The sequence below is a fragment of the Narcine bancroftii genome, chromosome 4, assembly GCF_036971445.1.
Source record: "Narcine bancroftii isolate sNarBan1 chromosome 4, sNarBan1.hap1, whole genome shotgun sequence".
In the NCBI taxonomy this organism is placed as follows: domain Eukaryota; kingdom Metazoa; phylum Chordata; class Chondrichthyes; order Torpediniformes; family Narcinidae; genus Narcine; species Narcine bancroftii.
This window is the reverse complement of record NC_091472.1, coordinates 39,976,121-40,001,053: the sequence shown is the minus strand read 5'-3', so window position 1 is coordinate 40,001,053 and position 24,933 is coordinate 39,976,121. Positions and strand designations below refer to the sequence as shown.

Genomic DNA, 24,933 nt, shown 5'->3' with positions numbered 1-24,933 from the left:
ATACAAAAAGGATGGACTGCACCTGAACTGGAAAGGGACCAATATCCTGATGGGTAGGTTTGCTAGAGCTGTTGGGGAGGGTATAAACTAGTTTGGCACAGGGGTGGGAACAAGAATGTGAGTAGAGAGAATAGGGTAGAAGGATGAAAGCATGATGCTATGTGTTCTGAGTTTGTGAGGAAGGACAGGGAGGGATCGAAACATAAATGTAACCAGTTAGAGGGGTTGAAATGTATCTATTTCAATGCTATGAGTATGAGGAATAAAGGGGATGAACTTACAGTATTGATCAGTACTGGAACTACCACGTTGTGGCCATTACAGAGACTTGGCTGAAGGAAGGGCAAGATTGGCTGATGCAGGTACCAAGCTTTAGGTGTTTTAAAAGGAATAGGAAAGGAGGTAAGAGAAGTGGGGCGGGGGGGGGGGGGAGTAGCATTACTGGTCAGAGATAGTATCAAGGTCCCCTATGAGAGACTCATTCAGAAAGGGAGGATGCTGCAGAGAGAGGATCCACTAAGCTGGAGTGGGTGGAAGTCAGAAATAGGAATGGAGTAATCACAGTACTAGGAGTAGTCTATAGGCCCTCAAGTAGCCCTCAGAGCACTGAGGAGCAGTTAAGCAGGCAGATCTTAGAATCGTGTAAAAAATACAGGTTTGTAGTTATGGGTGATTTCAAATTCCCTAATATTGACTGGCACTTCCTGACTGCAATAGGAATGGATGAGGCTGAATTTGTCAGGTGTGTCCAAGGATTCCTGACACAGTATGTGGACCAGCCGATGAGAGGAGAGGCCCTACTGGATCTAGTTCTGGGGAATGACTCTCGTCAGGTGGCGGATCTCTCGGTAGGTGAATATTTTGGTGAGAGTGACAACAGCTCCCTGAGCTTTAGCATAGATTTGGATAAGGATAAAAGCAGACAAAATGGGAAAATGTTTAATTGGGGAAGGACTAATTACGATGGGATGAGGCAGGAATTAGCGAGAGTAAATTGGAAACAGATGTTCATGTGTGAAAGCACAGAATTAATGTGGAGGAAGTTTAGGGACTACTTGTGTTGGGTTCAGAATAGGTTTGTCCCACTGGGACAGGGAAAGATGGTAGGAAAAGGGAACGATGGTTGACGAAGCAGGTGAGGCAGCTCGTCAAGAGGAAGAAGGAAGCATATATATTAGAGAAATGAGAAAGTCTTGGCATGTAGAATTAAGGAGAATCCCAAGATGTTCCATGCGTACGTGAAGAACAGAAGGATGATGAGAATTAAGGTGGGTCCGCTAAAGGATAAAGGAGGCAACATGTGTCTCCAGGCGGTGGAGAAGGTTGGGGTGGTCCTAAATGAATACTTGGCTTCAGTATTCACAAGAGAAAAGGACCTTGATCAGGGTGAGGTCAGAATAGAACGCACTTTTGTGCTGGACAATGTGGAGATTAAGGAAAAGGATGTGTTGGATCTTCTTAAAACATAAAGACTGATAAGTCCCCTGGACTGGAAATGATATTCCCCAGGTTGTTGTGGGAAGTAAAAGAAAACCTAGCTGGACAGTGGCTATGATCTTTGAATCTTCTTTGGCAGCAGGGAAGGTGGTGGAGGATTGGAGAATGGCAAATGAAGTCCTCTTGTTTATAAAAAGATAATAGGGAGAATCCTGGGAATTATAGACATGGGAGTCTTATGTTAGTGGTGTGCAAACTATTGGTGAGGATTCTTAAGGATAGAATGTATGAGCATTTGGAGATGTACAGTCTACTCAAGGATAGTCAGCAGGGCTTTGTGAAGGGAAGGCTGTGCCTCACAAGCCTAATTGAGTTTTTTGAGGAGGTAACAAAAGAAATTGATGAGGATTGCATGGTAGACATAGTCTCCATGGATTTTAGCAAGGCATTAGACAAGGTCCCCCATGAGAGACTCATTCAGAAAGTTATGAGGCATGGGATCCATGTGTGGATGAAAAAAATTGACTTGCAGGTAGAAAGCAGAGAGTAGTACTGGAAGGAAAGTATTCTTTCTGGATATCAGTGACTAGTGGAGTACTGCAAGGATCTGTTCTAGGAACCCTGCAACTTGTGCTTTTTATAAATGACCTCGATGAAAAGGCAGAAGGATGAGTCAGTAAGCTTATGAATGATGCGAAGGTTGGACGAGTCTTGGATGGAGATGAAGGTCATCAAAGGTTACAAAAGGATATAGTCAGGATGCAGAGTTGGGCAGAGAAGTGTCAGATGGAGTTAAATCCACATAAGTGTGAGGTGATGCATTCTGAAAGGACAAACTAGGAGACTGAGTACATGGTTAATGGTCAGTAGGGTGGACAGCCAGCACCTATTTCCCAGGGCAGGAATAAAAATACCAGAGGGCATGTGTACAAAGTGAAGGGAGGGATATATAGGGGAGACATCAGAGGTAAGTGTTTTAATGCAGAGTTGTTCAATGTCAAGTCAGGGATGATGGTGGAGCCTGAAACATTAGGGGCATTTAAGAGACTCAGACAGGCTTGTAAATGGAAGAAAAATGGAGGGTTATGGGGTAAGAAGGGTTTAGTACATTTTTTAAAGGAAATATATGGGTTGGCACAACACTGAGGGCCGAAGGGCCTGTACCATGCTGTATTGTTCTATGCTTTATTTTCTAAAAGTGGTCAGAATTCAGATGTGCTGCATAGTTTTATATTTGGTGCTGCCTATGAGTTCCAGAGTTGAAATGTGATTGTAACGATTTCTGAGTCAAATCATTGCACTATGGAAACTATATTTGCCATTTTGGGGAACAATTCCTTCATGCAATGCAAGACATTTCAACATCAGTGGAGCATTATCTCGGGGGAATTGGGTTACATTGTACTGAGGAGGAATATCTAACGTAATGCATTCCCAGAACAACTGTTACTACTCTATCCCACCCCCAGCTGCCCTGCCCCCAGCGCCTCCCAATTTTTCTTCATACTCCCATCCCCATGATCACAAGGCATATCATTCATCTTCTGATCCATTAAAACTCTGATCTCCAGCCAGCCCCAATCCTCTCTTGAAGGATCGCATTTTTGGCTTCTATGTCTCTGATCACCACTATCTCATCCATCCAATATTCCGGGCACTCCTATTTCTGGTTCTATTCAGGTTAGGGTTGCATTTACCCTCTCCTCCAAAGACCCTACAGACCAGAACCCAAACTGTTTAATTTCTCCCCCACCAAAATGGGTATGCAATAACCCTTCAGTTTGCCTTTAATGCTATATGCATGAGATAAATTACTGCATTTTATCTTTCTTTAAAGTTGGTAACAAGTTGGAATCCTTATTTATGTACATTATACAGTTTATCAGTAATTCTGGAAAGGAGCATTCCATATTTTGCTGCTACATCAACCAACATGTAAGACCTCAAATTCCTTCGTAATTTCCCAGGGGTCTTCTTTTGGTACAGTAAGATTAAGCAGGATGTCAATTGGAAGTTACGTGCAATATTATGTTGTACACTATTAGTGTCCTGGAATGACCTTTCCCTGAAATTCCCGCATGTTGGTCTCAAAAGGGCAATTGAATGATGAAGATTTAGTCTTTTTTGTTTCCGAATTGGAAAACAAAGTGCTTTAGAGTTAAATTGTGTTCTGAAATCAGATTCTGAGAGAAAACATTACATTGCTTTAGCAGAGTCTAGCGAATATAAATGTATAATTTCTTGACGTGGTTGTCCAAAATATAGTAAACAGAAGAGAACTAACAGATCAGAAAATATACAGGCAAACTGCATTAGTTCAGCTGTCACCACTGTGGACAAGCACCAGATAAAAACTATAAATTAGTGAATAGCGAGGTAAAACTCGCCAGGCAGTCACTCAGACCCAGTCCCACATACTCTATATTGGTCAATTATCCCAGCAACTTTGATGACGGCTGTTATGTGTGGAACAAAGGGATTACAGGAAGGAAAACACTGGAGCAAGTCTGGGAACCACTACAAAATCTGAATCTTTCATTTCTTGTTTCCAGCACCATCATTAGGTAACAGAAGCAAAATATATGTTCAGATGAGGCTTTGCATAGAACTGATATAAAACACAAAATTTTCCTCATAAACTAGAAATAACCTAAAGAAAATCAATGCACTAATAGTTTGTGGATAACATTCAAAATAAAGGTAGATAATATTCTTCATTTACAGTCCTAAAAAGCACTGTTAAAATGCTTGTGTACCCTAATTTTTAATGTTTTCCATAATAGTTTTGAAATACCTTTAGACAATGTTGTGTATGGGTTTACATGCAAATGATCTGTATTATAAGGTACTTACTATCCTTGGTTTAAAAGGGGGTTTGATTTTCTTCTGTTCCAGCAGTACCCAGTCAATTTCCTTGAAAAATGGGTGCTGTTTAATTGCATCTTCCCCACCTTGTGATGTAACACAACCCAAGCGTTTATTTGGGCTCTTTGTCATGAACTGAAATAGAAAAGATAGAAATTAGATATGGAATTGTACACCATTTCATAAGAAATATAATTAAGCAAATCGTATTTCTTTATTGTGACGGATTATGTTATATTTTATATTGTATGTAGATATGTTTTAAAGGAGATAAATTGTGGGGTTTTTAGTTAGGCCACACAAAGATACAAACACTTCACAACACAGATCTCATTTAAAATGCCAAAGCTCTGCTCAAGCCAGTCAGTCCAGGCTCCGAGTGCCTTTGCAAAAACTTTGAAGAATGGCTATAGAGCCTTCACAAGTAGGTGTAATTGGACATGCTGCAGAGTAATGGATTATTGTTTTGGAAAGCAACAGATGAACAGACTCAGAAGATTAGTTCTGGTTCTGCAGTCTAGCTGAATGCAGTTTGCTGTTCTAGGAGGGCCATATGGTTTTGCAAGCAGAAAGAGTCAAACAGGCTTTTCTCTGCGAGAGAGAGAGAGAGGGAGAGAGAGAGAGAGAGAGAGAGAGCGAGAATTCAATTCTACAATTCAGCAGCAGCAGCTGGGATTGGAACAGGACAAGCTGGCAAGCTTGTGGAAAAACCCTATTTTGAAGATAGGTTGTGAGTTCTTAGTTCAGCCTGTTCAAAGCCCTTGTGGTTCATACAAGAGGAGATGGCTGGCTGTATAATGTTTCACTTGAAATAAGGGAAACAAAAAGGAACTCTGTGGTGACCTGAAAGAAAGAGGTTATCATCTGGAAAACCCTGGTGGGGCAAGTTTCTTTGGCAAGACACTGGAGTGGCTGATCAGAAGAAATCTGTTTGTGTCCAACGAGCAACAAATCTCTCTCTGAAAACCGACAAGAACCTACCTGAGTGGTCATCATTTACCTTTCAAGCACCAAAGCCTGGTGAAATTCATAAATGTTAAATTCTGTGCACTGTATAAGAATTGCCTGATACAGTGAACTTGGAGGAGTGAGAAGTGAGATTGCACTGTGAATTAAATAACTTTTCTGAACTTACACACACATTACATACACATGCTCTTAGAATTAGAATGGGGTTAAGTTAACAGTAATAAGTTAAAGTTTGATCCTGTTTTCATGTTTAAAGATAATTAAAAGCAACTTTTGTTTAAGTAACCATTTGTCTTGGTGAATTACTATTGCTGCTGGGTTTTGGGGTCCTCTGGGCCCATAACATTATTCACAATTGTATAATAGAGCTATCACAAATTAAAACTTGGGTAAAGTAACAATCTGAAAATAGCAGTCAGAGATGACAAATTTTTGGCTACTGGCATGGATGGGAAAGAAAATCACAAATTGTTATGTTATTCCAATTTCATATCTTGGAGGTATTTACTGAGGAAAGTAAGTTTGTAGGAACCAGATGTAGTTACATTTTTAAAAGATGTAGAAATTAGGTGTTGGGAACTTTCTTCGTCCTATAGATCCAAAGATCAGATTTTGAATTTCTTGAAGTGGCTGAAGTTTTGCTAAACCTATTTTAAGATGGTCAAAAATTAAGCCTGTACAGAATTAATCAGTAAACTCATGTAATTTAATGTTTAAAATATTGCATAAATAACTTTAAAGTTAAGAATCATGGCTAAATTTCAGATTTATTGTCAGAGTACATACATGACATCACAAACAACCCTAAGATACTTTTTCCTGCAGGTGAGGAAAAAGACAATATTCAGGACAATAGTTGTGATGCAAAAACTACTGCCACAATGTATTCTGCAAAAGAGCGATTCAAACTGTTCAAAGGAACATTTGCTCTGTGTTCAGTCTGACAATCACTTGAGTTCCTGAAAACATGGATCTCATGACTTTCCAAATCTTCTCATGTCTGGCTCCTAGTACCTCTTCAAAGGACAGATGCCAGGAAATATTTCTTTACATAGAGGGTGGCTGACAGTTGGAATGGATTACCAGGAAGCAGAGTTAAAGCTAAGACAATTGACTTACTTAGGAAATAAGCCGATGTTGTAATGGGGAAACAATCAGTCTGGCATTCTGAGGTGGCAAGATCAAATGGCCCAAAAACTTTCTTCATGCAAACCAACTGTGTGACCTTATGAAAACCCTTGTCATTATTTTCAGTGAAGAAAGCTGGTTATGTAATAAGCCCTAATCACAATCTTTCCAGCTACAAGGTTAAAAATACCAACATCTATGCCAAATTAACAACTACCATCAGAAATGACCTTTAATGGACTTTTTAAGTGTTCCTCAACAGCCTCGTGGGTAAAGTAACCATTGTAGTAAGCTGAGCGATCGTGCGGTTAGACGGGCCGAATCATAGCCCCAGTCAGTTGGTACAAGATGGCATGGCCCCCCTTCCCTTCTCAGGAGAAGCCCGAGTTTGGTGGCATGCGTTGCCTGGGAGGTGTCACCGCTTCTTGGTTGTGCGTTACTGGGCAGCCAGTGACTCCACAATGTGCTGACGTCATTCCCTTAGACCAGCACGCCCCAGAGAGGAAGTGGGTCAACCCCCAGAAGCAGCGCAAGGGATTCAAATAAAGTTCAGTTACTGGTTCACCCTCGTGTTGTGTGGACGTGCTTCATTTCAGTAGTGCTGCCGTTAACAGCCGCTACACAATCATTTTTATCAACTGATGTAAAGTCAACATGAAGCATTAATATTATTTCTGACTCCACAGAAATATAGTTTTCAAATTATAGTAATTGCTGTATTTTGCTTTTGTGGTCAGTTTTTATTTTGATTATCTTGGCAGAATCTGATAGAGGCAATCAGTTTGCCTTACTCAGAAATGCTTGATTTTCACACCTTTGAAACAATGACAATAAAAATCAAGTCATCGTTATAAAGACTCATACGAACAGGTTCAGGAACAGATCCTCCCCCTCCACCATCAGACTCCAAAGCAAAAGACTCATTCAGAGACTCAATTAAAGACACCTACTTTGCTCATTATTTATTACTGAGTATTTATTTTTCTGAAATGAAGTTTGTTTACATTTTTTAAATTTACATTTCTTTCTTTTGTATACATATTTTTTGAATACAATTTATTGTTACTGATAAGTAAAAATTCTGTCTGGCCTGCAGGGAAAAAAAAATCTCAGGGTTGTGTGTAATGTTATCATGTATGTGCTCTGACAATAAATTTGAACTTTAAAACTGGGGTCTGAATATCTACATTTACCTACAAACTCAATCAGGCATTCATTTAAGGATTCTTATTTGTGTACTTTAATGATTTTTTTAAATTCTCTCTGTGTTGCACAGTCAGTTTGTTTACATTTGTTATCTGTTTACAGTTCTTTATTTGTTTACATGTATACGCTGTGTATTTGGCACAATCAGTAAGTGATAATTCTGCGTCGCCTGCAGGAAAAAGAATCTTAGGGTTGTTTGTGATATCATGTATGTACTCTGGCAATAAATCTGAAATTTAGCCATGATTCTTAACTTCAAAGTTATTTGTGCAATATTTTAAACATTAAATTACATGAGTTTTGCGATCCATTTTGCATGCTCATTATCATATGAATACCAAGCAAGTTAGAGGCTGGGTATTCTGCAGCAAGTGACTTGCTTCCTGATATTTCAAAATCATTCCACCATCCATTGGCACAGCTCAGGAGCTTGAGAGGATACTATCCACCTGTCTGGACCAGTACAGCTCACACAACTCTCAAAATGTCAACAGATCAAAGCAGACTCTTGATTGCAATCCCATCTACTTTAATGGACAATGATGGTACTTGCCTGCACCAGGTCTGAACCTTTTGGACCTCCCTGCAAAATCTCTCTGGACAGTTTGAGCAACTTGCTTGCAATTACTTTTACTCCATGTTATAACTTTGGAAAACGGATGTGGTGCCTGAGGACGTCTAAGCAGGTGGTTTATTCATTCCTTGTGGGATCACAGAACTCCCTACCATCTAATTCAAATCAACACCTATTCCTTGGAATTGCCCCAACAGTTGATCAGCAGGTGTCCAACAATCTGGATGGTTTTCTGTCTCATTTCAGTGCTTGCCCAACCCAGAACTGGTGCAAATGTAGCAGGGTGAAATGGTCTAATTCTTTAATTTTAATTTAGGGATACAGCATGGTAACCGTCCTACAGGCCCATGTCGTGCAAATACATCCATGTGACCAATTAACCTACTAACCCTGTCTGATTTCAGTCTATCTCACTCCTTTGTACTCATCACAGATTGTCTTTGGCTCCTAGATTCCTATTGTGTGACATTCATCTTAGGGCAGGATTTGAAGGAAAATACCCTAGGCCTCATTTCTATAGCAGTGAATTTATAGCTCACGTTGCTGCCCACCCTTTCAAAATTGGTCCAGTTAAAAATTTGCACTCAGAAACCCATTTGCCATTTAAAAAACCTACTGTTAATCCTAGATTCTTACCTTTAAAGTGGTCTACTCTAGCTTTCTCAGTTTGTCAGTCTGATAAGGATTTATTACCTCTGGTGCTTTTCATTTCAGAGTTCTCCAATGCATTCTCTGTCTGCAATGTCAATTTACAGTCGGTTATGGCAAAAACTAGAGCGCCTCGGATGGCCCCCCCAAGTTCCTCAACATGGTTATCCAACTGCACGAAAACAACAAGGTCGGGTCAGATACAGCAATGAGCTCTCCGAACCTTTCTCCATTAACAATGGCGTGAAGCAAGGCTGCGTCCTCGCACCAACCCTCTTTGCCATCTTCTTCAGCATGATGCTGAACAATGAAGATCAACAATGAAGATGCTGTATACATCCAGTACCGCATGGATGGCAGTCTCTTCAATCTGAGGCACCTGCAAGCTCACACCAAGACACAAGAGAAACTTGTCCGTGAACTACTCTTTGCAGACAATGCCGCTTTAGTTGCCTATTCAGAGCCAGCTCTCCAGTGCATGATGTCCTGTTTTGTGGAAACTGCCAAAATGTTTGGCCTGGAAGTCAGCCTGAAGAAAACTGAGGTCCTCCATCAGCCAGCTCCCCACCATGACTACCAGCCCCCCCACATCTCCATCGGGCACACAGAACTCAAAACGGTCAACCAGCTTACCTACCTCGGCTGCACCATTTCATCTGATGCAAGGATCGACAAAGAGATAGACAACAGACTCGCCAAGGCAAATAGCGCCTTTGGAAGACTACACAAAAGAGTCTGGAAAAACAATCACCTGAAGAAACATACAAAGATCAGCATGTACAGAGCCGTTGTCATACCCACGCTCCTGTTTGGCTCTGAATCATGGGTCCTCTACCGGCATCACCTACGGCTCCTAGAACGCTTCCATCAGCACTGTCTCCGCTCCATCCTCAACATTCATTGGAATGACTTCATCACCAACATCGAAGTACTCGAGCTGGCAGAGTCCGCAAGCATCGAATCCACGCTGCTGAAGACCCAACTGCGCTGGGTGGGTCACGTCTCCAGAATGGAGGACCATCGCCTTCCCAAGATCGTGTTATATGGCGAGCTCTCCACTGGCCACCGAGACAGGTGCACAAAAGAAGAGGTACAAAGACTGCTTAAAGAAATCTTTTGGTGCCTGCCACATTGGCCACCGCCAGTGGGCTGATATCGTCTCCAACCGTGCATCTTGGCGCCTCACAGTTCGGCGGGCAGCAACCTCCTTTGAAGAAGACCGCAGAGCCCACCTCACTGACAAAAGGCAAAGGAGGAAAAACCCAACACCCAACCCCAACCAACCAATTTTCCCCTGCAACCGCTGCAACCGTGTCTGCCTGTCCCGCATCGGACTTGTCAGTCACCAACGAGCCTGCAGCAGACGTGGACATACCCCTCCATAAATCTTCGTCCGCGAAGCCAAGCCAAAGAGAAGAGAAGAGATGTTCTGTGCTGCTCATTTGCTAACCTGCTCATGTTTTCCTATTACTTAATCCTGCAGTCTTCTTGTTGGCTTAAGACCAAAAGAATTATTATGAATAATAATTAATTATGGTGTTCATTTTTTTTGAAAATAGTTGGAGTGCTACAGTGATTTACAATAATGTGCTGTTTTAAAATATTTTTATATAAAATTATGGATGAATTCCACAACAAACATACTTGGAAGTTAACATACGACCTAAGGCGTGGCGTAGGTCATTTATTAAGATAAAAGTCTTACAGTAAATATTTTATTATGCCAATAAATTTAAATCAAACATCACTGCATTTTCTTTATTGACTTGACCAAATGGTTCTGTCATGTTGAACCACCCAGGGAAATAAAGGCAGCACTGCTGTAATGGTAGAGCTGTCGCTGGTGCAGCTCCGGGAGAGTGCAGACACAGCGCTGCTCCAAATGGTTCAACCACCCGATTCTCATGCTAGCAGGCTTTAAACATCCTGTTAAAGGAGTTGATGGTGTTTGTAAGTAAAATCCTGCAACCATGAGGTCTGTGCTCAAAGTGGCGGTGCCTGAGCTCGCCAGTGCCCACGAAGGGTTGCAGACTCCAGGGAGCAGTGAGCCAGAAATGGGCGAAGACCCTCCAACCCCACCACCCTTGAGAAGGAGTAGCTTGGGAGACAGCCCGACAGGAGGACGACCACAATGGCGGACTAGCGAGGGGCTCAGTGCAGTGGCTGAGGGACCCACACAGTCTGCAGGTGACCTGCAGTTGGAGGATCCACACGAGTGGTGGGCTGCTGGAGACTGGCTCATGGGAACTTCATTTGCCAATTTTTTTTTTTGCTTCTTCAGTCTATCTCACTCCTTTGTACTCATCACAGCTTGTCTTTGGCTCCTAGATTCCTATTGTGTGTGTCTCTCTCGCTCTTGAAAATGTTTCATTGAAATTTAGACATACAGCACAGGCCACGAGCCTGTGCCATCCAATTACACTCAATTGACCTACAACCCCGGTATATTTTTCAAGGGTGGGAGGAAACTGGAGCACCATGAGGACATGGGGAGAATGCACAAACTTCTTACAGAAAGCGCCAGATTCGAATCCCCGTCATTGGCGCTGTAAGAGCATTGCGCTGACTGCTGCGCTAACCTTGCTGTCCATTTGAGTCTTTCTAATCGGGGATGTTTCTAGAATCCAGGGAAAGTAGGAAGACTACAACCAATGAATGGATCTACTATGACCAGAGCCACTCTTAAGATCCCAGGATGCTGATCATCAGATTTAAGGGGTGTCAGCATTTAGTCCCAGGTCTCTGCCTGATGCTTTTTTTTATCTTTAATAAATTATTCTCTACCTTTTTGCTCCTGATTTTCAACTATTAAATGAGCTGCATTTTTTCTGTCTTCTGCTCCGAATACAAATATCCAATATTTAAAAAATTCTCTGCTGTTAACTTGTTTCCCATGATAAACTCCCAGTCTCCTCTCCTCAAGGCCCAGCAGCTTCTTTGCTACTCCATTCTCTCTTTTCACACTCTTGTTTTCCCTCTTCTTTTTTTTTGCTGGCTTTTAATTTTTTTTCCCCAATCTTCTGATTACCGTACATCTTGACAAAAAAGTGTGCCTTTTATTTTAACTTGACTTGGCTTCTTTAGTTCGACAAGGATGAATGATCCCTCTCACAGAGGGATTATTTCTCAATTGAATATACTGTATCTGTGTAGATTATTGTGAGGGTTTCCCTGAAGATCTGCCAAACCTTAACTATCATCTTATTTACAATCCACTTTAGTCAACTCTATCTATGAATGTTAAGGTAAAAACACAAGTTTCAGAGCTATGTTTCTCACTGTCAAATTGAATATGAAATTCTATCAGATTATGCTCATTTTTCCTCAGAGGATTCTTCACCAGGGAAATCATTAGTTAATCCTATCTCATGTCCTAGTCTGTTCTCTTGTTGGCTCCATGAGGTTTAGTTCTACAAAACTGCTGAGATAAATCATGTGAAGTTATCCTGAAAACTAGGCCTGGCAATTTATTATGTACAAATCTACATGAAGATTAAAGCAGTTCCTGATAATTGCAGTGCCTTTTTAAAAAAAAAACAAGTCTCCTTTATTGTTTATTTGTGCTCTATTCTGCAGTATTGCTACAGGAGCTGAGCAACCACACTAAAGAGAGTTTTGCTCTTGTGGTTTCTTATCTTGATCCAAACTGATTCTACTTATTGATTTTTTTTCCCCTCACTGATCTTAACTTTTATGAAGAGACCTACTCCACCTCTTTCCTGTTTGAGTTAACTTTCTAAGATGTCAAATGCTCCAGAATAATCAGTTTCCCAACCTTGGTCATCCTGCAAATCATACCTGTCAGATCATACCCACTCATTTCCATCAGGAACTGTTTTTCCCTGCACTAACTCCATTTACAGGTCTATGATTCGGTTTATGTGGCCATTCTGATTATTAATGTTCAGATTTATGGTCAGAATACACATGTATGACATCACAGACAACCGTAAGATTAATCTTCCAGCAGGCCAGTCAGTATATCTACTTATCGGTAGAGCAAAAAACTTTACTCAATAAGATACATATACATGTCAACAAATAAAGATATGTAAACAATCTGACCGTGCAATAAAGAGAGAAAAAAAATCAATAAAGTGCAAAAGTCAGAGTCTTTAAATGAGTCTCTGATCGAGTTTGTCGTTGAAGAGTCTGATGGTGGAGGGGTAGCACCTGGTCCTGAACCTGCAAGACTGTGGCACCTAACATATTCCATAATTTCCAAGTATAGACTTCAACTCACCAATAGCTTGGTTGAGCCACTCTCAAATGAATTCTATAAAGAGTCCTCATAAGTAGGAGCAACTTAAGACTTTCGTTGGTCTATCCTAGCCAAGATTCAGCTCCAGTTACTAATGGTGTAGGACAGGAATGCTTAACTCTACATCCAACAGGACACCCAAAATTTTTCAAAGTCTATCCTCATAAAGTCATCACTTTTTTATTCACTGTACAAATCTTAAGATGGCTGTAAGTCACTTATATTCAAATAGTATCTATGAGAATTTGCTGACAATTAATGTTTGGACTATTTTCTGCATGCAGGATTGTATCCGGGTACCCACTTTAATATCTTTACCTAGGATTTAGATTGGGGTTTGAAAGTACTTTATGGATGCAAGTTTGAATGTCACTGTGTAACATAACTAAACTGAGCTAAATGCTGAGCAAAGACTACAGTATTTCCCAATTGCTGGTGATGTTGAAGTGGATGATTGGGGTGGGATCAGTGCTAAAAAGTTGGGAATGTGGAATTGATACACACTTGGATCGGAGCTCTTGTATCAACTGTGAGAAACACTGGTAGCAAAGTGCCTGAATGCAATTCGTCCACCTAAATTCTTGGCTCGAGCCAGCTAGAACAGGACAAATTACCACAAGTAGTTAAAACACACACTTCAAAAATAAAATTAAATACATCTTTCCATTCTCACATCCTCCTTTTTCTCATGTAAAAAAAAAATCATCATGAAACTTGCTCTTTCACATGGCAATTCTGCCTTTGCAAGTGTTCATGGAAATGACCTGTTGATATAACAATTTAATTCCTGGATTAAATCAGTCTTAAAATTTGATCCAAGTCGTCTATAATTATCTAAGTGTGTAAATTTGCTGGTTATTGTGACTGATGAAAAATACCCTCAGTGAATGTTTAACTGCTCTAATAATTGCAAAAAATTCCTTTTTGTGTCTGAGAATTAAAATTGTGAGTAACTTTATCTACACCCTTAAACATCATGATTACAAAAAGTCTGCAAAGTAGACATTTTAATATTTCCGAAGAAAGGTAACTGAATTTTTATACAAACTATTGAAAGTATATTGGAGATATAGATAACACTGAGTTCTGTCGTTCAAGATCAAATGTCAAGCTGCACAATGTTAGGAAACCAAACCTTCCAACTCAAATCCCTTGCTAACAGACAAAAATAAGTCTCCCCAGACACTCACTTAATTCCTGTGCCTTTCCTGTTCTTTACATACCTATACAACTGACAAGAAATGAGACAACAAAAAGCTACAGGGACTCGACGCTCTGAAGTTTCTATGGCAACTACCATGCGTAATATTAACTTATACTTTGTTAATTGTACGATTACTAATGACACAATAAAAGCCGGTAGTGCTCCCAAGAAAATTCTCTCAGGGGAAAAAAAGCATTGATAAAGACCTTAGAAATGGCTTTGAAAGCAGTCTCAATTAGATAATCAACACCAGGATAATCAGTTGTCATTGATGTGAAAAGTGCAGCATCCACTCAATCCATGGTTTCACTTGGCTCTTAGAATTACATATAAAAGCAAACAAAATTGTCAGTGTGGTACTTTAATTGAACTTTTGCTAAGTCACCAAAATGACACAATGTTATCTTATGATAGGGTCATGTCCTCTGAAAAAGCACATTCATTGTTTTTAAGAAATTGGAAAAACAGACACAAAGTTATAAAAATGCCATATACAAGTAATTCGTTTTTTCCCCAAACAGAATCTGAAGCAATGAGATGTGTACAATATAAAATAGATCAAGGAGATTTTTAATTATATATTTCATTTCAACACTGTATCAACGTTACAGAAATTGTGTTGGCTCAGCACAGGAAGAGCCAATTCTAATGTGACCTCTCTGGATTTTGGTGAATATTTTGAAGTATTTCTATAGTACCAAGGAATCACTCAGTAATCACAAAATCAAATTCAGACAGAGTTACATTCATTTACTATATTTAATCTTCATAGTCAATAAGGTTTGGTTGAGACCTGATAAAATATTATTTCTGTAGTTGTCACCCTTCCCTTAACCGATTTAACCTTGATCACAGTACAGTGCAGATCGTTCAGGCCACGATGTTGTAAACCTACTCAACAACAATCTATTCCTTCCTTCCCTAACAGCTCATAACCTCCATTTTTCTGTCAGCTACATGCCTATCTAAGAATCTTTTAAAGGTCCCTATTGTACCAGCCTCCACCACTATCTTTGGCAATGCATTACAGGCACCCATCACTCTCTGTATGAAAAAAAAACTAATCTCTCCCCCCCTGCCCCACAAAGTTTCCTCCACTAACCTTAAACAGATGTTGTCTGGTATTGGCCATTGCTACAGTGGGTAAAAGGTGCTGGCTCTCCACCTTATCCTGCCTCTCATAATTTTGTACACTTCAACTCAGTTACATCTCATCCTCCGTCGCTCCAACAAGTAAAGCTCTTGCCTGCTCAATCTTTCCTGATAAGGCGCGTTGTCCAATCGAGGCAGCATTCTGGTAAATCTCCTCTGCATCCTCTCTAAAACTTCCACATCATTCCTTTAATTAAGCAACTAGAACCAAACAAAATACTTAAATGTGTTTTAACCAGAGTTTTATAGAGCTGAAACATCACTTTGCTGCTTTTGATCTTAATCCCCCAATTAAAGAAAGCCAGCACACCATTAGTCTTCTTAATTCCCTATCAACATGCATAGAACTTTGAGGGATCTGTGGACTTTGACCTCAAGAATCCTCTGTTTCTCCACACTGCTGCAAATCCTGCCACTCAATATGTATTCCACCTTTGAGTTCGATATCACTTCACACTCTTCCAGACTGAACCACTTCCACACCCAAATCTTCATCTTGTCCATATCCCATTGTAACCTATTGCAAGTAGTCCTTGACTTCCAACCTATGTGAGTTACGTCCACCCACACATATGACAATTAAAAAAAAATCTTTATTAAAACTACTGTACAAGTACATGTTTTGCATTAAAAGTGCTTTATACAGTGGTCCCCGCTCTCGATGCCAGCCCGGTCCCCGCTTCCCATGGCAACCCGAGTTCCCCGTTACCCATTGGCAGCCCGAGGTCCTCATTCCCAGTTGGCAGCCCAAAGTTCCCATTCCTCATCGGCTGCCTGAGGTCCCCATTCTCCATTGGCAGCATGAGCTCCCCATTCCCCGCGGCATCCGGAGGTCCCCATTACCACTCGGCAGCCCGAGGTCCCTGTTCCCCACGGCAACCCGATGTCCCCTTTCCCAGTGGCAGCCCAAGGGCTCTGTTCCTGACTTACAACCAACTCGAGTTACAACCAGTCCTTCTGTCCACATTACGGTTGTAAATCGGAGACTACCTGTACAACCTACATGATCCACAACACTACCAAGATCCATGTCATCTGCAAACTTACTGACCCACTTCTTTCTCAAGTCATTTATGAAAATCACGAAGTGCAGAGGTTCCAGAACAAATCTATTTGCAACACCCTAAGTCTCCAACCTCTAATATGCTGCTTCTACTTACACCCTCTGCCTTCTGTGTGCAAGCTAATCCATGCAGCTAATCCACAATGCTATGCAGACAAATTCCCATGGACCCCATTCTCGTGACTTTCCAGATAAGCCTACCATGGGGAACCTTGTAAATGCCTTACACCACATCCACTGCCCTACCCTCATCAATTTCTTTTGACACCTTGAAAAACTAAATTAGGCTCGCGATGCACAACTCGCCCCTCACAAAACCATGAGATATGACATTCAATTCTGTATTGCTAGTGAATAAAAGAGCAAGGATTATTCTTAATCTGAGCCATCTTTTTTTCAAGGCAGAACTGCCTGGCCTATATCTAAGTAGTTAATCAAGAAAGACTGCAGTTGCTGGGGTTGAGGACAGCACACAAACCTGCTGGAAAACCTCAGCAGGTCATGCAGCCACCATGGGAAGTGAAGGACAACCAACATTTCAAACCTGTGCCCTTTGTCAGATATAAGCAAAAACAGACAGACTACCTCTAATTAAGCCCTAGTTTGTGCTTTAGCTGCGAAGTACAGAAAATTTCCAGGAACAGTTGTTAAAAAAAAAAGAACAAAAGCCTGATGAAATTTTAAAAGTATATTTTTAGTTGTTAAGTCTGGTGCTGATGAGCCTGCTGAGATACAGGAGTCAGGATGACCAATGTTCACCAGCTGATCTTAGGTTGAGGTAGCTCCCATCTATTGATATCTGGTTAATGGAAGGTTAAAATTTAGCATGAGAGAGATCCTGCTTTTTATCATAATTAAGTAATTTGGTTGAACACATGTACATAGGGGAAGTATTGAAGAGGATGGGCCCTAATGCACAAAAATAAGGTGTTTAGAATCGAAGAAATATGAGGCAACATTTTTAAAATATTCTATTTTCAAATCTGTATTTGTAAATAAACAAATTTGTGAATTTGATTTGATAATAAACTAACTGAACTTCTGAAAACTGCCAATTGATGTCCAGAAAGCTCAAGTAATACTGACAGTCTCAGAACCAGGTGGAATCTTCAGATGAATAAAGCCAAGGGTTCATGGTTTTTTTTCACATACTTAACATGAAGCCAGGAAGAAGATATAAAATAGTTTTAGCACTTCATTTTCAAACATGTCATTGTCATGTGTTTCTATTTGTTTAAAAATAATAAGGCATCTATTGAATTTTACCTTAAACATTACTCCAAAATCCACCAACGAGGTGTCATTTTAGCTCCTGCTTTCTTTTCTTGCTTTATCTTAGATCAATCTCACTCCTCCCTTGGGTATTGTTCTCCCTCAAGTACATATTATTCCTCAGTTTTTATAAGATACAGAGTGAAAACTACAATGAACACCAATGGCCAAATTAAATTGTTAAATTATCGAGTTTCAAGGTTAGTGTTCACAGGTGAACAAGCCCCATAACATCAAATATGCCCAATAACCTAAACAGCTGAACAAAATATAAAATTTTGAGCACCAGCTGGTAAGAAAGATGGATAATGTTTGTAAAAGTTGATAGGTTTCAAAGAACAGACTTTTCTTCTGTGTGAAACCAGACAAGAAAAAAAATTCAACGATTATAAATACCCAGTACAAACATATACACATCAGAAAACAGTCTGTCCTTTCCCACAACTTATCCCAAGCCCTCCTGTCCTATCTGTGGCATTATGAACTGTGTTTCAACTCTCATTGCTAAATACTCAAAGTTAATAAATCCAGTTTTAATTACAACTATATCAAAGCCAAGTCCATGGGGGAAAGTTGAGGGGCAGTAAGAGGGTATGAGGAACCCACCGCTTTCAGAATGCTGACTGCTTCCTTACTTAGCCAGACTGGGTACAGCACATCATCATGCAAAATGGATTCAAAAAGGTCATCTTCATTGTCAGCTTCGAACGGCGGCTGTCCAGCCATCATCTCATACATCAGGACTCCCAAAGCCCACCAATCCACTGATGGGCCATACTCTAATTCCTGTAGGATCTATTTAGCAAGGCAAACAGACATGAAATGAATGTACTATACCCTGAAGCTATTCATTACTTGTTTTAGACAATGACTTTGTTAATGTTTATCTTTTAAATACTTCCTTCATTCAAAACATTTATATTTAAAGCTTCGAATATTTCTGATGAATTTTCCCAGATGGACATAATTTGCAGCTTCATAAAGAACTCAACCCATCTTTAACCCATGAATAAATAAAGATATACAGTATATATAACATACAAAGTGAATGAACAATTCCAAATCATTATGCTTAAATTTATTTGAATAGAGGCACCAAATTGGCAGAAGACACCATTAAAGATCATCTCATATTTCCCATTCTGTTGAAATAGATGGTTGGATAATTTGATTACAAAAGAAACACACACATACACACAAACACGTTTTTAATCATTCTCTCTGTCAACATCTAATATCCTACAGAAAGATTAAAATTTGAACTTTTGAATAGCTAAATGTAAAAATATTTGTAAAACATCATTTACTCACAGTGGGATCAAATTTAACACAATTGAGCACATATATGAGCACATGTAGAACACAGGCGGGATATCGAACATACCTCTGGAGCAATATAATCAGGTGTGCCACAGAAAGTTGTGGTTGTGATGCCATTCAGAATGCCTTCTTTGCACATGCCAAAATCAGCCAACTTGCAGTGCCCCTCAGCATCCAGTAAGATATTGTCCAGTTTCAGATCTCTGCAAGGTAATGAAGAAACTATTAATTACAATTCATATGCCATTTCAATTTGACAGGTCTCATTGGATACTTAGGCTACTGATGTGAATATGGTTTACAGTATTCAGTCTTGTCTCAGTTGATAGCATTCTTGCTTCTGTTTTACAAGCTGTACATTCAAATCCTGTTTGAGAAACCAGAATATACAAACCTAGATTGACACTATAATGCAGTATTAAGGGAATATCCAGAGTGCCATGTGTTGGATGAGAAATTAAACAGTGCTATATCCTCTCTGAGGTGGACATAAAAGATCCCAGGAACAATTGACCTACTTTCCTATTCAATAAGATTGTGACTGAACATCACATCACTTTCTCACTCTCTTCCCATTGCTCTCTGAGCAGAAAATTCCAAAGAATCATGATCTACTCAGGGAAGAAATATCTCCATCTTACATGAGCAAGCCTTTATTCTTAAACTGTGGCCACTAGCTCAAGAGACTCCCATAAGGAGAAACATTCTCTCAGCATTAAACCTCTTAATTTAAACTCCAAATAGCTTAACTTGCTCAACCTTTCTTTCCATATCAAGCTCTTAATTCAAAGAAACAACCAAGTAAGCTTTCCTGCATTGCCTCCAATACAAGTGCAATTTGCCAAACTGTAAACCAGGTCTCACCAGTGTCCTTTAAATTGCATCAAAACTACACAACTTTTATATTCTATGCCCCTTGCAATAAAGATCAACATTCCATTTGCCTTCCCAATTATTTGCTATACCTACAAGCTAATTCTTTGTGTTCTATGCATGATCCACCAGATGCCTATTTTATTTTCTACATGTTCTTATCAACTCCTCCCCCCAAACCCACCCACCCCACGAGCTCAGAGGACCCCAAAACCCAGCAGCAATAGATATTCAACATGACAAATAGTTACTTAAACAAAAGTTGTTTTTAATTATCTTTAAACATGAAAACAGATCAAACGTTAACTTATCACTATTAACTTAACAAACCTAACTTAACTCCCTTCTAATTCTAAGCGCCTGTGTATGTCATGTTCACAGTTCAATCTCACTTCTCATTCTTCCAAGTTCACTGGTTGCAGGCAATTCTTATACTGTGCACAGAACTTAACATGTATAAAGTTCACCAGGCATTGGTGCTCAAAAGGTAAATGGATACCACTCAAGAAGGTTCTTGTAGGTTTGCAGAGAGAGATGTGTGGTCCAGGATTTCCACAACTGAGGTACCACCATTAGTCACCTCAATGTCTTGCTGATGAAACTTGCCCCATTAGGGTTCTCCAAATGATAACCTCTTTCTTTCAGGCTACCTTTCTGTTCCTCTTATTCCAAGAAAAACATCAGACAGATAGGACTTCCAGCCATCCGCCACTCTGGAGTTTCTGTTTCAGTTCCAACAAACTTCTCCTGGTTTGTTACAGCTTTCTGTGTCACACACAAAGTCCAAGACTCCCTTCTATCTCTCTCTCTCTCTCCCTGAGGCTCAAACTGCCAGGCAGCATGTCCTTCTCTCTCTCACTTGCAAAAACCCCTGAGCTTCTCCAGGTTTATCTGTTGTTTTAGGTAAACAATATCCTCTCAATGATCTTTCTGTAAAGAGGTATTAGGAGATGGCCTGTCTCTTGCTGTGGCTTTTAAAGACAATAGTCCATTCATTTACTTCAATTAACAGCCACTTGTGAAATCTCCATAGCATTCTTCATAGTTTCTGTAGTCACTGAATATGAATTCTTCAGTATTTCAAATAAGATCGGTTTTAAAATGTGTGTATGTAACCTTCTCTACTTTTCCCAATTTATCTCCCAAAAATATTCCATCACAGAGCATAGAAGCACCTGGTAAAAATGAGGCTGATGCCCTCCTAGTCATTACACTTGTTTCTATTGGGGGAATAGTATTGGACCCATTTTACTAAAAAATATCTCCAATAATTGTAATCAGGCCCATAACTATCGTTTGACCATATATGGTACATTAAACTGGCTCATTGCTTGAAGCAAAAGGAAATCCAAGCTACCTGCAATAAATTTCTTTTAGAATGGGATTTAACTGTATAAGCAACACAGTGCCAAATTTAGCCTCCTGTCATCCACTACATTTGAAGCATTGCATTTCATTGTTTGAAATTCACACTTATTGAAATTAACCTTACATTTATGAATTATTGTGAACTACACCCAGAAAAAATGGTGTTTCAGGATAGAAGTAAAAATATTGGAATGTAATTAGAGAAAACAAATACACGTGTTGTATTATTTACAAGCAGAGAGACTAACTGGTGTCTAAATTTAAACTTTGCCAAGGGAAATTAATAATTTGTATCCATTCCTTCAGAAACATCTTACTAAGATGGATCCATGGAAAGCTTCATGGAATGTGTGGATGCTTCCCATGATATTTATCTAATTTCAAATGAAAAACCTCCCATCTTCCTGCCATACGTACCAGCTAGGAAGAATAGAAAAAAAAGTCTTAGAAATTCAAAGGTGAAGTCTAAAATATAACTACCCCAAAATTTGAGGTTCAGAATAAAATTTGCTCTGGTGGAATTTATGTGAAAAAAACAATAGTCTTCCTTTTTCTGTAATGGCAAAGGCTCAAAATGCTTTATCATTATTAAATTACAATTCATGTAGTGACTTGCATTGATCACATATACAACAGCTAGTAACACGACTGAGATACTTTGATCCTTGATAAGCTGCCGTGCAATGGTAGCTTGTCAAAAGACTCACGATTGAAATATATGGAATGGCACGAATCTTCGGTAATTAACTGACATATACCGCCTTATATTATCAGTGAATTTTTTTTTAAAAAACAGCGATGTTTCAATAATCACCAAAATCACTCTGATATTTAAGATGAATTTTAAAACATGTACAATCTCATTCTCAATCTAATATTGCTTTTCTTTTTCATATGAGAAGTATGCAAGTGAAATGACTGCAAAATCCATCGCCTGATGTAAATATCAGCTAATTTGAATAGTTTATGTCTAGATCATGCTAATGTGCAGAGGGACTTGGGAGTGCTTGTGCACAAATTCCAAAAGATTGGTTTGCAGGTGTAGCAGGCTGTCAAGAAGGCAAATGGAATATTGGCCTTCATCGCTAGAGGGATTGAATTTAAGAGCAGGGAGGTTATGCTGCAACTGTACAAAGTACTGTCGAGACTGCATCAAATGTACTGCTTGCAGTTCTTGTCTCCATGCTTGAGGAAGGACCTACTGGCTTTGGATGCGGTGCAGAGGAGTTTCACCAGGTTGATTCAAGAGATGAGGGCGTTAGCCTATGAGGAGAGATTGAGTCATCTGCGACTGTACTGGCAGGAATTTAGAAAATTGAGAGGGGATCTTATACAAACATATAAAATTATGAAAGGTATAGATAAGGTTAAGGTAGATGAGTTGTTTCCATTGGTAGGGGAGACCAGAACTAGGGGGCATAGCCTCAAGATTCAGGGTAGTAGATTTTGGACAGAGATGAAGTGTTTTTTTCTAGAGGGTGGTGAATCTGAGGAATTTGCTGCCCATTGAAGCAGTGGAGGTGACCTCATAAATATATTTCTGACCAGGTTAGATATATTTCTACATTGTAAAGGAATTAAGGCAGGGTAGGTGGAGGTGAACCTACAAATGTTCTTATTAAACCGAACAACATTTGAATCTATCATGTAATATCAGTTAGTATTAAATTATCAGTTCTTCAACTGACTTTTAAACATGCATGAAATCAATCACACTACTTATAAATATCCAACTCAGTCCACTGAGGTATTTCTGTCTGCTTGATATTGCAATTTTCTCTCTTTTTTTCCGTGCTTTTATATCTTTCATACTGATGTCGGAGGAAACTGAAGGGTAGGTTGAATCACGAATTCAGGATAATGAAAATTACCATGCTTAATTACCATGATAACTAAGTGCATCCTAGCTAATAGAAATGTGGTTCTCAACTCAGCTGAGATTCTGCAAATGGAATCACAATTACAGTGACATGGTTTCCTCTCCAGCTGTCAAGAGGAAGTAAAAATGGGCAGGTTAAATTTAAATGTTATTATTATTAAATTTAGACATACAGCTAGGTAACAGGCCCTTTTGGCCCAAGAGCCTGTGCCACCCAATTACGCCCAATTGACAATCCCTGGTACGTTTTGAACAGTGGGAGGAAACTGAAACCCCTGGGGAAAACCCAAGCAGCCACAGGAAGAACATAAAAACTCCTTATAGCAGCTCAGAATTTAAACCCCGCTCCTGATCTTTGGCACTGTAACAGCGTTGTGCTGACCACTATTGCTAACCCAGCTGCCCTCGTCAATGACATCAATGGTGCTCTGAAGTACATTAGGTGAGCCTAACTCCAGCAATGTATAATTTAACTTGAAAATAAATGGTCTGATTCTCTCTATTGTCATAAATTCACTTTGAGACTTAGTCCCAAATCTTGCACTTGGTTCAGTTTCCCCCAGAAGGGATTCTTATAATGAATTGCCATTTGGATGAGGTGGAAATTATTTTCAATTTTGCAGCCAGTGTTAAACAGTGGACTTCAATTCACTCTCCAATATAGATCCCTCAATGATATACCTTTCCAGCTAAAATGATACTGAAATGTTTCCTTAAATGGCAAGTTTCCTTGGCAATTTATTTTTGGTGTTGATGCAATTTTAAAGTCCAATGGACAATATGCTCAACCAAGACTTGGAAAAATGCAAAGGAATGGGATGAATAGGAATGCATTCACATGAGCCAGCATAGACTTGGGTACTTGAATGGCCTCCTTTGGAGCTGCAATAATATGCAAATCTAACATATTGCAGAGGGGCTGAGTAGTAGGCCTGTACCAGCTTACAAGAAGATTTCCAGGTCCTAATATCCTAACTCACACTTGAATATCAAAGTGTCATATGTGGTAGAAGAGGCCTAACATGTATATTTATAGGACTGTTACTAAGGAAAGGTGTTGGAAACCTTTTATGGTAGATAGAAATAATATGGGTGATGGGAAGAGGATGGCATAGGTTAGAGGAAGGCAAGACATTTGGAAAGTTGGCTGCAGGATTGGATAATGGCAAATGTAAATAAATTGATGAGGGTACGGCAGTGGATGTGGTCTAGATTGAGTTTAGCAAGGCATTTGTCAAGGTCTCCCATGAGAAACTCATCCAGAAAGTCATGAGGCACGGGATCAGTGGAACCTTGGCTGTGTGGATAATAAATTGGCTTGCAGGAAGAAAGCAGAGAGTAGTAATGGAAGGAAAGTATTCTGCCTGGAGGTCGGTGAGTAGTGGAGTACTGCAAGGATTTGTTCTGGGACCACTGCTCTTTGTGATTTTTATAAATGACCTGGATGAAGAGGCAAATGGGTCAGTAAGTTTGCAGATGACATGAAGGTTGGAGAGTTGTGGATGGAGCTGAAGGTTGTCGAAGGTTACAAGAGGATATAGACAGGATGCAGACTTGGGCAGAGAAGTGGCAGATGGAGTTCAATCCAGATAAGTGTGAGGTGATGCATTTTGGAAAGACAATCCAGAAGGCTGAGTACAGGATTAATGGTCAGTTACCTAAGAGTATGGATGAACAGAGGGACCTTGGGGTTTAAATCCATACATCCTTCTAG

The 24,933-nt window shown here is 39.8% G+C and overlaps 1 protein-coding gene across 4 annotated transcripts in view; it reads right to left on the bottom strand.

The window, feature by feature from the left end:
* The window catches only part of LOC138760479 (protein kinase C epsilon type), a 680,128-nt gene that overhangs the window by 22,367 nt on the left and 632,828 nt on the right, over positions 1 to 24,933 (bottom strand). For all 4 annotated transcript variants that reach the window (XM_069931096.1, XM_069931095.1, XM_069931097.1 and 1 more), the window contains 3 exons: positions 19,164 to 19,302; positions 18,386 to 18,574; positions 4,291 to 4,437 (listed from right to left, as the gene is read on the bottom strand). In XM_069931096.1, the coding sequence (XP_069787197.1) occupies positions 4,291 to 4,437; positions 18,386 to 18,574; positions 19,164 to 19,302 (475 nt within the window). The remainder of the gene's footprint in view (positions 1 to 4,290; positions 4,438 to 18,385; positions 18,575 to 19,163; positions 19,303 to 24,933) is intronic.